Source organism: Lacerta agilis, chromosome 5, assembly GCF_009819535.1.
Source record: "Lacerta agilis isolate rLacAgi1 chromosome 5, rLacAgi1.pri, whole genome shotgun sequence".
NCBI classification, from domain to species: domain Eukaryota; kingdom Metazoa; phylum Chordata; class Lepidosauria; order Squamata; family Lacertidae; genus Lacerta; species Lacerta agilis.
The window spans coordinates 55,935,794-55,948,808 of NC_046316.1; the positions used below are offsets into that span (position 1 = coordinate 55,935,794).

The following is a 13,015-nucleotide window of genomic DNA, read 5'->3' on the forward strand; positions in this document are numbered from 1 at the left end:
CCCCCCGCTTTGAACCTGGTCCCGTTTTCAAACCAGAATAGTCTCAGGCCCTCCTTCCCCATTCTAACCAGTTTGCCTGCTGCTCCCTGCTGGCGAATTACAAAAGCGTACAAATTCATACACACTATCGGGGTGCCACTTGTATAAAATATTGGGGGAGCCCAAGTAAGTCTCACCCCGCATAATCAATCACATGACGCAGCACACGCACACTATGTGAATGGCAATGCCCATCAACTAGGTGGAGGGGCTGCTCCTCAAATATTTTATGGGGGGGGGGCTGAAGGGACCTCGGGCTCCTAGGAGTTGGCTCCTATGCACACTATACTGTACATTCACCCCCAAAGTAGTTAACCCATCACAATACACTCCACCATCATCAACAAAGTACAGTTTCCAAGATTATTCGCCGGAGGGACGGTGGGGGGGGGGGGTCCGTGCTTTAAATGTAACTCCCAGCCAGATCAATCTCAAAGTTGCAGCGGGAAACGGCTGGCTAATACAGTATTCTTCCCAGACCAGCAAATTTAACTGCTGGCCCGCATCAGCCCCTACAAAGATACATGATCCCTCGGCTATGCCTTCCTATTCCCTCTAGCCCCAAGACATAAGGAAGAGAAGAGTAGGTCTTTTTCGTCTCCGCAAAAGCTCTTAACTACCCATATACAAAAGAAAGTTATTCTCCGGCTACGAAATTCCCGAATTTGGATCTGTAGGGGCACAACTGAGCTTAGAACTGAATTTTACGATAAATGTAATGGGGCAGCAGGAGGTGTCATCCACCTCGTACGCGTTAAGGTGGTAACAGAGACTTCACGCTTTTTCTAACTCGGGTCTTATTGCGTGTGAAAAATGCATATATATTTTTTGAAGTTTGCAAACATCGTACAAGCTGAAGAGGTTTTTTTTACAGGGGATTTTTGGCGGGAAACGCAAACCAACATCGGCATCACCTCTGCAATCTTAACAATGGACTGCAATACCACAACCCCGCCCCAAACCAGCGACGTAAGCTGTGTTGATATTGTATGGGCTATTAAGAGAAAATAAAAAAACCCGCTTACTGTTTGTTTGTTTGTTTTTGGCCAAATAAAAAGTAATAGAGTTTCAGAATAATATAGTAACAGCATACCAAATTACAATCTTGGTTCACTAAATATCAGATGCTATTAAATATCCTAATCATTACCAAAGAGTGAGAAGTTGGAGGGATCCCTCCCTGTTAATATATTCCAATAAGGGAAACAAATCGGCTATTTTTTATATTTTTTTAAAAAAACTTTTAAAAAACATATATTCATAGGTTAACCCTGAGCTAGAAAATTAATTGCTGCCTTTTGTTTGCTGTTTCCCAATCACAGCTACAGTAAAATTCAGCAAACAATTATCTACAAACTTCGGAGACTGCGCTTTCACTCCTCTCACTTCCTACTTCTATGGTTTTACCGTTACGGATACACGGAAGCGGCTGAGGTTGACGTACTTCTTTTGCGCATATACGTCATGAACGTGCGACTACCGTTCCTTAGCAACGGGGCGATGCGTCCGCTATGGCCGCCGAAAAGCCGGTACTCTTGTTGCTGCTGCTGTTGTCGGTCGCGGCGTCGGGGAAGGCGAAGCCCCGGGATGAAAACAGCACTCTAGAAGCAGAGGAAGCGCCCACGAATGAGACGAGCCCCACTGAGGCGCCCACCCGTGAGGTGGCCGAAGTCCTGAGGAAAGAGAGACTCGAACCCAGAGCTGGTGAGGGAGGGAAAGGCTGAGGGTGATCCGGGGCAGCGGGTTCCCTAAAGGCAATATGTGATTAACCCTCCGCCCCGCCATCCCCGTTTAGGCGATACTTTACCGAGTCCGTTTCTCAATTCACCGCCTCTCCTTGCCGCCTCCAGTTCTAACTTTCTCTGTCCCCCACAGGCACTTCTTCGTCCATCTGCCCCTGTGACCTGCACCCAGGCTTCTGCGACCTCAACTGCTGCTGTGATTCAAGCTGTGGCTCAGATTGTAGCACGGGGGGCCCTGAATGTCCCTTCTCTTTTTGTCTTCCAGGCAGCACCAGGTGAAATGCATCGGCACAATTTTCTCTTCACATTGTGTTAAGACATGGGGGTGGCCTGGGATCTGAATGAGTCTGCTAGCTTCATTCAGCCAGGGTGCTTGGTGGTGGCAGTGGTCAGATCCATGAGTACTGTTTGAGTGGATAGGAGATTTGCACCCCTATGCTGGAGAATTCCGACAGGAGCAATGAACACTTTAGTGAAAGAGTAAGAATGTAAGTTTTAGTATGTTCTGCCCTGAAGGTCTCTATGTGTCGTCTAAGAAAAAGGCATGAGTATGTCCAACTGGTTTGTAGACAACTTGCATGCAGAGTTACAGGGAAAGGTTAAGTGAGAGTACCCCTTTCTCTTGTGTCCTATAAAGATGTGGGAAGGGGAAAGGCATCTTTTTCTGAGCTACTAATATTGCTGCCTTTGCTTTTTTTTTTTTTACAAATGTTGAGGGCAGGCTAGTAGTTTAGAAGTAAAGCACATGTGCTGCATGTCTCAAATTGAAGCCATGGTATCTCTGAATAACAAAATCTCAGGTAGCTGGGCTAGGAAAGACCTCTGCATTAGTGTTGAAGTTCCATCACCATTCAATATAGATATTATTTGTCAATGATGGTAGCAACCAGCTCCAGAGCTGTCCCAGCTCACTTGGTCAACAGAGTACAGGATTGCTTATAGTTGCCTATGTGGGGGATAGGGATACTGCTAGCCAAATTCCAAGTCTCATGCCTGACAGCTTCAGCCAGTCACCCTGCTTGACCTCCCAGGCACTTCAAACCAGTAGCATAGATCAAATGATCCGGGGGGTGCGCAAACTTTGAGTGTGTCCAGAAACTAATATAGCTTAAAAACCTAATTAGGTAATTCATTTTAAAGGAATTATTTTTAAAAGAGAAAGGGGGGGGAGCAAGCAAGCAAGTATGCACAATCACAACAATAATAAAATAATCCTATACTAGGCATACTTAACATAGTAAAATTTGCCCTTATGGTGACCTCTGATGCTGATAGCCTCTCAAGTTGGTTACAGGATGGATGACAAACTAATGCAGGTACCATATAAATAATAATAATATCTTTAATACGGTCAAAGACCAGAGAACAATTTGTAAAAGTATGATATTGTAAATTGTATCATGCTACAAATAGAAATAAAAATGCGGGCCAATTCACGGAATTGGTGCTTACATTTAAAACCAAGTTTTAGCCTTTTAAGGTTTTAAAATTTAAATTCATAAGTCTCTACTGTCTATTATCGTTCCATCGGGGTTAAAATTTGAACTCCGTTGCTGACATCACTGCTCGTCTTAATCTTGTCACAATGTGACAGTACTTTGCCACAGGCCTGATAATTTTGGGATCCTTATTATCTAGGAGGTGTCTGGTATAGGTATCATCTGTGCTACCAGGTAATTTCCTCAGAATTGGTTTGATCAGTTCTTTTCTTGAGTCTCGATATAATGTGTAGAATAACATGCCCGATGGCTTCGATCTTATTGCTATTACAGGGACATAATCTTTGTTCGATCGGTATCTTGTTGTATCTTCCCTCTAAAAGAGCTGAAGGGAGAGCGTTAAAGCGAGCCCTGGAGAATGCCCATCGGTGTTTGGTGTTGTCTAGTATTTTAAGATAGTTTGCTAGATGGGGCCTTTGAGAATTATACAGGGGTTTATAGATTGAGGTACCATATCAATATGCACAGTGTCTTATATTCAGATGGTTTTGAGTGACAGATTGCTAGGCCAGCCAATTGCTAGGCAAGTGCTTCAGGAAACGTATTATTGAATTGTGTTTGCTTAAATAACACTCCTGTGGTGTGGTTTTGTGTGCTTTTGTTTTCTTATTAGGGCTGTGAGTCAGGCGTGCTTGGAAAAATCCACAATTTTCCAAAATAACACCCCTTACCGTACTGATGTCCTTCCTGGTCCTGGTGGATGTGTATTGCTGTTCTGTGTGGAGCTAAATGATCGTAAGTTTAGATCAGTATCCAGGTTGCTATTCTGTTAGGTCAAGGTTCTTCTCTGAAGCTGATTTTAAAAATAGAAGTGCACATTGTACTTGCTAATTTGCATTTATATAGGGCAGATAATGATTATATACATATATATTCCCTTTTGGAACAAGGATAGAGGATTGCTTCATAAAAGCTGTTGCCAAGTGGGTTAGGCTCTGAGCCACTCTACCCACTTTGTTTCTGAACTGTCTACAATTCCCTTACTAATATTGAAGTTGCAATTATGTACACTCTTTGATTATCGACAGAGTGTTACACAAGGTGCTGTCTTCTTTTATCTACTCCCCAAGAGCCTTTTGCATGATTTTGTCATTATTCTGAGCAGCAGAGTTCCCCAGCGTTTGTGAATTGTACACCCAGTGCAATGAGTAAAAGGGAGCATCCTGTAGTAGCAGAGCAAGAAAATATTGTACTAGGATAATAAAACCTTTGATCCTGACGTCTGTTAAGATTGCAGTCATTCAGTATTTTTGTGCCCTCTAACAGAGAGTGGAGAAAAAAACTTTAACAAGCACCAAGTCCTATAGCTTGCCTTGAAAAATTCTTCCCTCTAGAAGGAGTTCATATTTGGTAGATTTGCAAAGGGGAATGAGATTTCATTTTAACACTGTGATGTTTCAGTTGCACTTATCCCCCCCCCCCCCCCCGCAATTCTACATATAGCAAAGCTGAACTATTTACAGCAGCCACAGGTGGTTACAAAAGTCAACTTTCCAGCACTTTCAGCGCAATATGGAGGGTCGTCTTTCAACTTGCCTGATCAAGTTCTGTCATCACCATCTGCCTTTTACCGGGTGAGTTAGCCTCAAGTTATCAAGGATTTTCTCTTGAGGTTTTCATGGTGAGAATGCTGCTTCTAGAAAATCTAGACAGAATATCTAGACAGAAGAAGTCAGGGTTAAGTTTCCCTTTTCAATCTCCATACTTCCTCTATGGATGAAGCCTTCCTAGTTACTTACAATAAGGTTCCAGGCTCAATTCTCAGCATATCCGGTTAGGGCTGGGAGAGGCTCCTTACTGAAACTGTCTATGTGGACAATACTGAACTAGCTGGACCAGTTGTCTCATTCAGTATAAGGCAGCTTCCTGTGTTCTTAAGTTTATTTAAATACTCATCCTCATGCAGTAGAGTAGAAGATTATGGGCCTCTCTTGTGTGTACTTTGCTCTGAGTGATTCCTTTTCAGCTCTGGGTGGTATTATTTTGGGTAGTTTTTAATGTTTCATTATGTTTTTATATGTGTTGTAAGCGGCACAGAGTGGCTGGGACAACCCAGCCAGATGGGTGGGGTATAAATAATAAAATTCTTCTTCTTCAACAACTAAGCTTTACTCAGAGTAGACCTACTGGCATTAATCAACATAACTAAGTTAGGTTCATTCATTTCAGTGGGTCTACTTTGAATGAAACTTAGTTGAATAGCACCCTCTGTTTTCATTTCAGGTTGGGGATCCAATACAGACTTATTTTGCTGCATCATCTGTATTAAGTATACTCAAACAACCAGTGGGGATTGGAACCAGCCAACTTTGCATAGATGAGAATCCTGCTGGTGAGCACAGGAACTTCAGCAAAGTCCTGACATCTGTTAGTGGAGCTCCACAAACTTCATTGGAGTTTAGTGCTGAGTAATTGTTTTTAGCAGCTAATTAGTTTTTTGGCTTCCTGCTGTACAACGGCAAATATAAAGGAGTTCCTCTCTTTCTTGCTGCCTGACAAGTGGGGTGGTGGTGGTAGAGAGGGAATTAACAATAGAGTGCACAGGTTTTGTTTCAACCTGTGATATGATCAGCATTCCAGTCCAATATTCAACTTAGTATTATTTTGAAAGAGCCTTTTAGTATTGCCAGCCACATTTAAAACACTTAACTCTCCTGTGGTAAAGAAGCAGGTAATATAGTCTAAGATGGGCAAGATGGGTTCCAGAGGCAATGACTAAAGGGCCAAAGTCTGGTAGCATAATCCCAGGCCGTGGGTCAAACCAGACTACAGGAAAAGTGTAGCTAGTTGAGGTCTTCTTTGCTGAGGCAAGTTGCTCTGGACTGAGTTGCTGATGAACAGGTTAGGCTAGGGCTTTATAGGTCTCGGTGGACAGGAATTTGTGCTTGTGATCCACTGACTGAGTACTTAACTAGGCTTGGCCCTGCAACCCAGGCAATGCCTTGGAAGTACAGTGCTCAATCTGTCAGGCTTGCAGTTAATACAGTGTGTTGGTGGCACAGCCAGGTAATAAGATGTTGGAGCCTGGCTGTTGGGAGTTCTGAATTTAAGACATACACACACCATGGCACGTTACAGGTTGGATTTCCCTGTTGACTGTGTTTGTGTACATTAGGATGACATTTACTGCTTGTCCCTACCCCCTTATGTGACTTGTTAATTACTTAGGTTTCTTGGAGAGCAAAAACACAAGCTGCATTCGGATCCTTACTGACTTGACAAGCAGCTGCACTACTGACCCTGCACTGGATGCAGCTTCATATTACCGTGGCTTCAGTGTGCTGAAGGTAACTCTTTTTATTTTGCTATTTTGGTATAGTATTGGTTATCTTTCCTAATTCAAGTATGTTTACACATTTCCTAAGCACATTTGAGTCTTCTGCTTCCTTGCCAAATGAATAATAGGTTTTTAAATATTTGTTTTTGTTGTCGAATACCTTGAAATATTGGGGAAACAATTGATATTTCTGTTGGCCTACTATAGGCATAAAGAGTATTTGGGGCCTACAAATTAAGCGATTTTTCCTAAATAATCTCCAACAAAAATAAGAACCCCCACTTTAAAAAAAGCAACTGGAAACAAAAGCAAAACAATGGGATTTACAAGAAAGAGGTTTATTGATCAAACACATTTTTAACTCTACTTCAGGGAAATTCAGATATGCTACCTTTTTATTTCTTATGCTAAGAAATGGATGAGGTAGCACATCTGAATTTTGAATTACTGTTCTCTGAATTTCCCTGAAGAAGAACCAATAGGGTTCAAAAAATGTTGGATCAATAAACCTTTTTCTTGCCTATTCCTAAATAATGCCTCATCCCCAATAGATAAAAGAACACTGCAAAGAAGACACGACTGTAAGATTGGGATCAAAGGTTTGTAAATCATTATTTTGCACAGACACTAAAGTATAGCTGGCTTTTCGTTTTTCAGGTCCCAGTCAACATGACTATTTTCCAACCCATACAGGTGAGATTTTAGTTTGTTTTTGCCTAGTGATAATTTTGAAACACAATCTAGAAAATGGACTGGGAATTGTGGATCTAGCTATACACAAATAAATGAGTGTTGTAAAGATGTTAGTTTACGTGTATATGGTCTCAAGGGAATGCTTAAGTTTCCTGCTGCAAGTAGCAGAAGAGTTGTGAGGATTGTTTTTTGTGAAGTGGGTTGGAAGTTTTGAATGCCCCTGGTCTAAAATGACTGTGGATAGATTATGTGGGTGAAGATAAATATGATATAGGAACTGAAAATATCTTTCATGTCCCCAGGTCAACATCATCCCTGTTGCAGAGCCTGCATCTCCTTCACTAAGTGGTAGCACGTGCCACAGTGTTGTTTCTGAGGTATCAAGTGCTGTCCTCATTAGTAGAGGTGTGGGGAGGTGACCTGAGGCCTAAGTTCATACCTTGTCTTTCACTGACATGTATGTCATGCTTTTAGGTGAGCTATGAGGTGGAGTTCAATGGGATTCATGGAATTCAGAAAGTGTCTGTTCAATTCAAAGTTGCCAGTATATCTGGGGATCCAAGCGCCATACTGCAGCAGCGCTTTTCTCTTCATTTTGGGGTCAGTGTTTGTTCTTATATGCATTCTTGGACTGTGGGGTAAAGGGTTGGGCTGGGGCCATTGTGTGCAACTGGATCCTTTGATGTGTTATGAGCCCAAGGAGAATGGAACCCAGAGTCAGTATTCTACCATCATGGGCCTCAATGGTGGTGCTGTTGTGGAAGTGAGATGGCTACTTTGAAACACAAAACAGGCTTGCAAGTGTGGCTCCATATTTATTTCTTGGCCTTATGTGGTCAAAGAAAGGATTGAGTTTGTGCTGCAGAACAACTGTGATGGCATAGAAGTCGAGGTTCTTCTCAAGGCTGTCAAAGTCTCAGGCTGCTGCGCTGAAGAAGCATTTTCTAGGTCTGACATCAAGTTGGAGAAGTCTCCATCACTTTGATAAAAAGTGATGCAAATTTATTTTGGAGCTAGGGAAAGGAAGCTATCAGTGCTTTGAAATGGCATGCCAAACATTTCTAAATGGAGATAGGCCTTGCATGCTTTCAAAGGGGAAGGGTACAGTGTTTTGGAAACTTCTTTTGTCTAGTTGGTTAACACCAGCAGTTCTAAGAAGATTCTGTGTTTTTAGTGTTCAATCTGTACAGAATCTGTGCACTTCATCAAGTACACTTTTAGCTTTGCCTGTAATCTTAGATTCTGATCACCTCTTACACAAACTGTGGTGATGGAGTGGTAAACAGATTGGAAAGTATTTAAATTGGGGTTTTCCCCCTTCCATCTGCTAAATTTGTCGCTCACTTTGAGTACCTGTGAAGCAGTCACATAAACAACAGAGTAAAGCAGATGAATAGGCAACCAATTGCTTAAAATGGTATTAGTCTCATAAACTCACTTCCTGTAATACCAGTTATTTGTGTATACTGGTAAAAAAAAATGCTATGTCTGCCTGGTGACTTATTTTGGAGAGTGGAGTGCTGTGGTAGATATGCCCATAGCCTGAGCCCATGTGACTGATAAGAGTCATGAAGACAGTGCAGAGGAGATAGGTGTATGAATTTCTGGGCAAACTATACTCTTTCCCTCTGCATCAAACACAAACTACCGGTAATCATCCTCATTCTTTGCCTTTCCTTGCCACTTTTTCTCTTCTGCCTATGTCAGTAATTCTCCAATTGCTTAGAGAATGAAAGATGTGCCACAGATGCTGACTTTGCATACTTATTCATTGTCTAAAAGACATGTAGCCTTTCTATAAATCACACACACATATAAAAGGAAATAATGCTGCAAGTTGCTCATCTGTTAACTTTGACGTAATCATGACTAAAGCAAAACATGATGGCAACATAATTTCTTCTCTTGCTTTTCACTAGGGAAGAGACTTCTTGCAAATCTCTGCAAAACTGCTTCCACTGTTGTCCTGCAAATTGCTGCTTACATTTCTTGTTGCCTTATAACATCACATGGGAGCAGCTGCATCATGCAAGGATTCTTGCCTGGTGTTTTAGCCAGTGTTCTTTTGTGTTTCCGTTTCATTCACATGTCTGACAATGCCCCAAGATTATCTATAATCCACCACTGCAGTGTTGGGTCAGTGGATTCATGTGTGGTACTTCAATACACTATTACAGGATTTTAGTGTGTGAAACAGCACAACAAGGCCCCCTTTGTCTGGCATGAGTGGGCTCAGCTCCCACTTCTTTGGCATGTCAATCCTAACCATTAGGCCAGGTTTGAATTTTGTCCCTTACTAATAATTGTATTTCAAAGTATGTACAGATGATGGTATAATAAGGTTGATGTAATTTATTTTGTCTCTTGCAGAGTAGGAGCCCTTCTCTCACCAAACAGAGAAGTGGGAACCCTGGATATATTATAGGAGCACCACTAATAGTTCTGTATAATGGCACCCAGCAGCATGTATCCTTTCTGGCACTGTGTTTGATCTAGTATCTGTACCAGGAGCGTAGCCTTAGGTATTAGATGATTGTAGAGCTGTATAGAGGATTTTGACCTCACCCACTGTTCTTCATATCACTGCATATATTAATATGTATGTGAATGCCCTGTGAGAACCAATGTCCAGAATTAATGCTCTTGACATGAGTAACCACCTCCCACTTTTAACTTTTAAACAATGTATTACTTGATCCGCTGGTCTCAGATTTTATTAAAAAGCTGTAGGCTGGTGTGGTAATGTGTACAGTGGTGCCTCGCTAGACGAAAATAATTCGTTCTGCGAGTGTCTTCGTATAGCGAATTTTTCGTCTAGCGAAGCACCAAGAGAATAGCGGTTCTCGCAACGGAAAATTTCCCCCCCCCCCCGTCTTGCGAGGCAGCCCCATTGACTTTTTCGTCTTGCAGGGCAGCCTTCCGCTAGTGAATGCCTTTCGTCCAGCGAGCTTTTCGTCTAGCGAGGCATTCGTCTAGCGGGGCACCACTGTATATGCAGTTATATACTTCTTTGTTTATTCCTGTGCTTAGCATTTCAATTGTTTTCAGGTCTATGCAACATCCTTTTAAAAAAGGTTTTTGGATCCAATAGAAAGAACATGTGGAGGAGCCCAGCTGTTCAGTTAAGATGGTGCCATGGACCAATTATGGGTTATAAACAGCCTGTGAATGGTTCTTGGAGAGGAGGTGGTCTTTTAGATGTCCCACTATAATACCCAAGACTGAGCAACTGAGTATTCATTCTCTTTGCTGTTCATGTGCTGCATTTAATCAGCCCCACAACTGGGGGGAAATATGTTTATTTGGAGAATTGGCAAAAGTTTTGAGGTGTTCATGTTTAGCTGCCTTTTCATCATTTAGGTTAAAGTAGTAATCATTTAGCATTTTATTAAATTAAAACTGTTTGTCTTAAAATATTTCAAATTATTTATCAGTAGATGATATTCTCCAAACCTTTAGGATGAGAATGAGTTAAAATGTAAACAAATGATTGTGTACATATGTACATACCATATTGGAATTGTGTACATATGTACACACTTGGAGTTGCTTTCTATCCACAAGACCAAAGACAGTTTCTCTGGTTTCCATTGTATTCTAGTTTAGTTTCCTGACACCTCTCTCCTCAGATAACCATTTTACAGAATCAAGTTGATGGTCAGTGCTCAGCAACTGAAAGGTATAAAGTAAAGTTTAGAGAAAATGTGAGGACAGGCTGCCAGTTCAGGTAATATTCTTCATATTCTCTTGAATGTTTACACTCTTTGTACAGACTTGTATAGACAGCCAAATTTTGTAAATCAGAGCTGACTGTTCACTGCTTAGCACATAAACTAAGGAACTTGGCAAGGGATAATTTTAACTTCTCACCAAATGTACCTCCATTGAATAACTGATTTATACATGTTCCAGTTTAGTAATTCCTGAGAAGTAATGTAAAGGTAATGTGTTTCTGAATGGATGTTAAATTTCATTGACATGAGACCAATGGATGCTCCCTGTTTTGTCTGATTTCCAGTGTACCCTTCAAGCTGGAGGAAGCAAACTGTAGCCATTTCCAAGAGACACTATACCAAGCCTTCCAGGGAAAATACGACTCAGGCGGTTTGGCCATAACTGGCAATGCTGACCCAAACCGTCCAGGAGAGCGGACCAACATCTTCACCCAGGGGTGCAAAATGCAGGTAATATGCAGAGAGACAGAGTAGCTAGCTTTGTATCTGACATCCTATTGTAAGCTTTGCCACAGCACCTGAAGGATGAAAGGGCAACCATGTACCCTCTAGAAGAAACTTCCTTCTAACCGTGTCAAACTGGAGCACGTTGTGTTTTGCCAAGACCAGTGGCACATTCACAGGTCCCTACTGTATTCATATAGAACTTCCTTCAACTGGGCCATAAGTCTTTTGTCTCCTTTTGTTCCTCCCAATGAAAGGAGAGGTAGGTGTAGAAACATCATGTTCTGCATCCCCATGCAATTCTGACCACCTCTGAGATGTCACTCTCTTCATAAGAACACAAAAGAGCCTGTTAGATCAGGACAATGTCCCATCTAGTCCAGCATCCTCTTCTTACAGTGGCCAATCAGATTCAAGCAGGATTCCAGCACAAGGGCACTCTCCCCTCCTGTGGTTTCCAGCAACTGGTATTCAGAAGCATACTGCCTCCAACTGTGGAGGCAGAGCATAGCCATCATGTTTTGCTCCGTATTTGAGCACAGATTTAGCAGTAATTCTGAGCCTTCCCCTTTGCACTGTTGATTACTCAGCAGGATTACAGCTCTTTGGGAGTACTCTTATTTAATTTAGAATGTCACCCTTTCTTTCTAGGATGGACATTGTATGGTTCCCATTTCCCTGAAGATCCAAGTGATATGGGCCCACGTAGGCCTCCAGTCTAATCCACAAGCTCATATACTGGGAGCAAGATACCATTATCTCTGCAAATCTATGAAGGTCTGTCACAAATAATGTCTTAGGGCTGTTTTCTGTTTCTTTGGACCACTTCAGATGTAATGCAAAGTGTATGAGCTATAGTGAGTTCACACATTTAACCTCTTTTGTGCATCAGAGAAGATTGAAAGCTACATTCGATTTTAAACTAACCAGAGCTCACTGTTGCATCTAAACTCAGTGAATTCTGGTTTGTTTAAACTCTGAGTAGTTCAAACAAGCTAGCATCAAACAGTGGTTTATTATCCTGATTTGTTCACTACCTAGTGTTTGAACCTACCAGAGTTGCCCTATTTCAGGAACTTGCTTAGTTAAAAACTAGAAGTAGATGCTTCCTATAATCTTCTCTGACACATGCCAGAGGAGAAGGGGAGCCCAAGACTTAATGTTGTTTGTACACATAAAGCTAAACCAGGGGCCAGATCTTTCTCTCCCTCCCCACCCCGCAGGCCAACTTTGACAATTGGGCAGGACCACCTAAAGCAAGAGGGTGACCAAGCAAGATTGAATACCCCATGCATCAACTTATGCTTTGGGTAGTTCAGTCCTGCTTTCTGCAGGGATTAGCTGCACTAGTAGCTCATAGAACTGTAGAGTTGGAAGGGACCACGAGGATCATCTAGTCCAGCTCCCTGCAGTGCAGGAATCTTGCCCGACATGGGGCTCAAACACATGTCCCTGAGATTAAGAGTCTCATGCTCTACTGACTGAACTGTCTGATGTTTGGGGGCTGAATGAGGAGGCCTCGTGGGTCACACTTGGCCTGCAGGCTTTAGGTTCCCCACCCCTTGGCTGAACCATAGTTTAGCAATA

At 42.1% G+C, this 13,015-nt stretch overlaps 1 protein-coding gene across 1 annotated transcript; it reads left to right on the forward strand.

The window, feature by feature from the left end:
- Nucleotides 1-1,550: 1,550 nt before the first annotated feature.
- On the forward strand, nucleotides 1,551-12,754 carry TCTN3 (tectonic family member 3). Its single transcript, XM_033149936.1, has 13 exons — nucleotides 1,551-1,743; nucleotides 1,915-2,056; nucleotides 3,894-4,015; nucleotides 4,724-4,854; nucleotides 5,504-5,612; nucleotides 6,449-6,567; nucleotides 7,215-7,250; nucleotides 7,553-7,627; nucleotides 7,725-7,850; nucleotides 9,621-9,716; nucleotides 10,880-10,977; nucleotides 11,269-11,434; nucleotides 12,080-12,754. Exons 1-13 carry the CDS (start codon nucleotides 1,551-1,553, stop codon nucleotides 12,218-12,220), a joined length of 1,554 nt encoding a protein of 517 aa, XP_033005827.1. The 3' UTR covers nucleotides 12,221-12,754.
- Nucleotides 12,755-13,015: the final 261 nt, after the last annotated feature.

Coding starts and splice junctions, on each gene's coding strand:
- TCTN3 (XM_033149936.1), top strand. CDS start 1,551: ATGGCCGCCGAAAAGCCGGTACTCTTGTTGCTGCTGCTGTTGTCGGTC. Junction 4,855..5,503: donor CACCATCTGCCTTTTACCGG/GTGAGTTAGCCT, acceptor TTTTCATTTCAG/GTTGGGGATCCAATACAGAC. Junction 11,435..12,079: donor CCCAGGGGTGCAAAATGCAG/GTAATATGCAGA, acceptor CTTTCTTTCTAG/GATGGACATTGTATGGTTCC.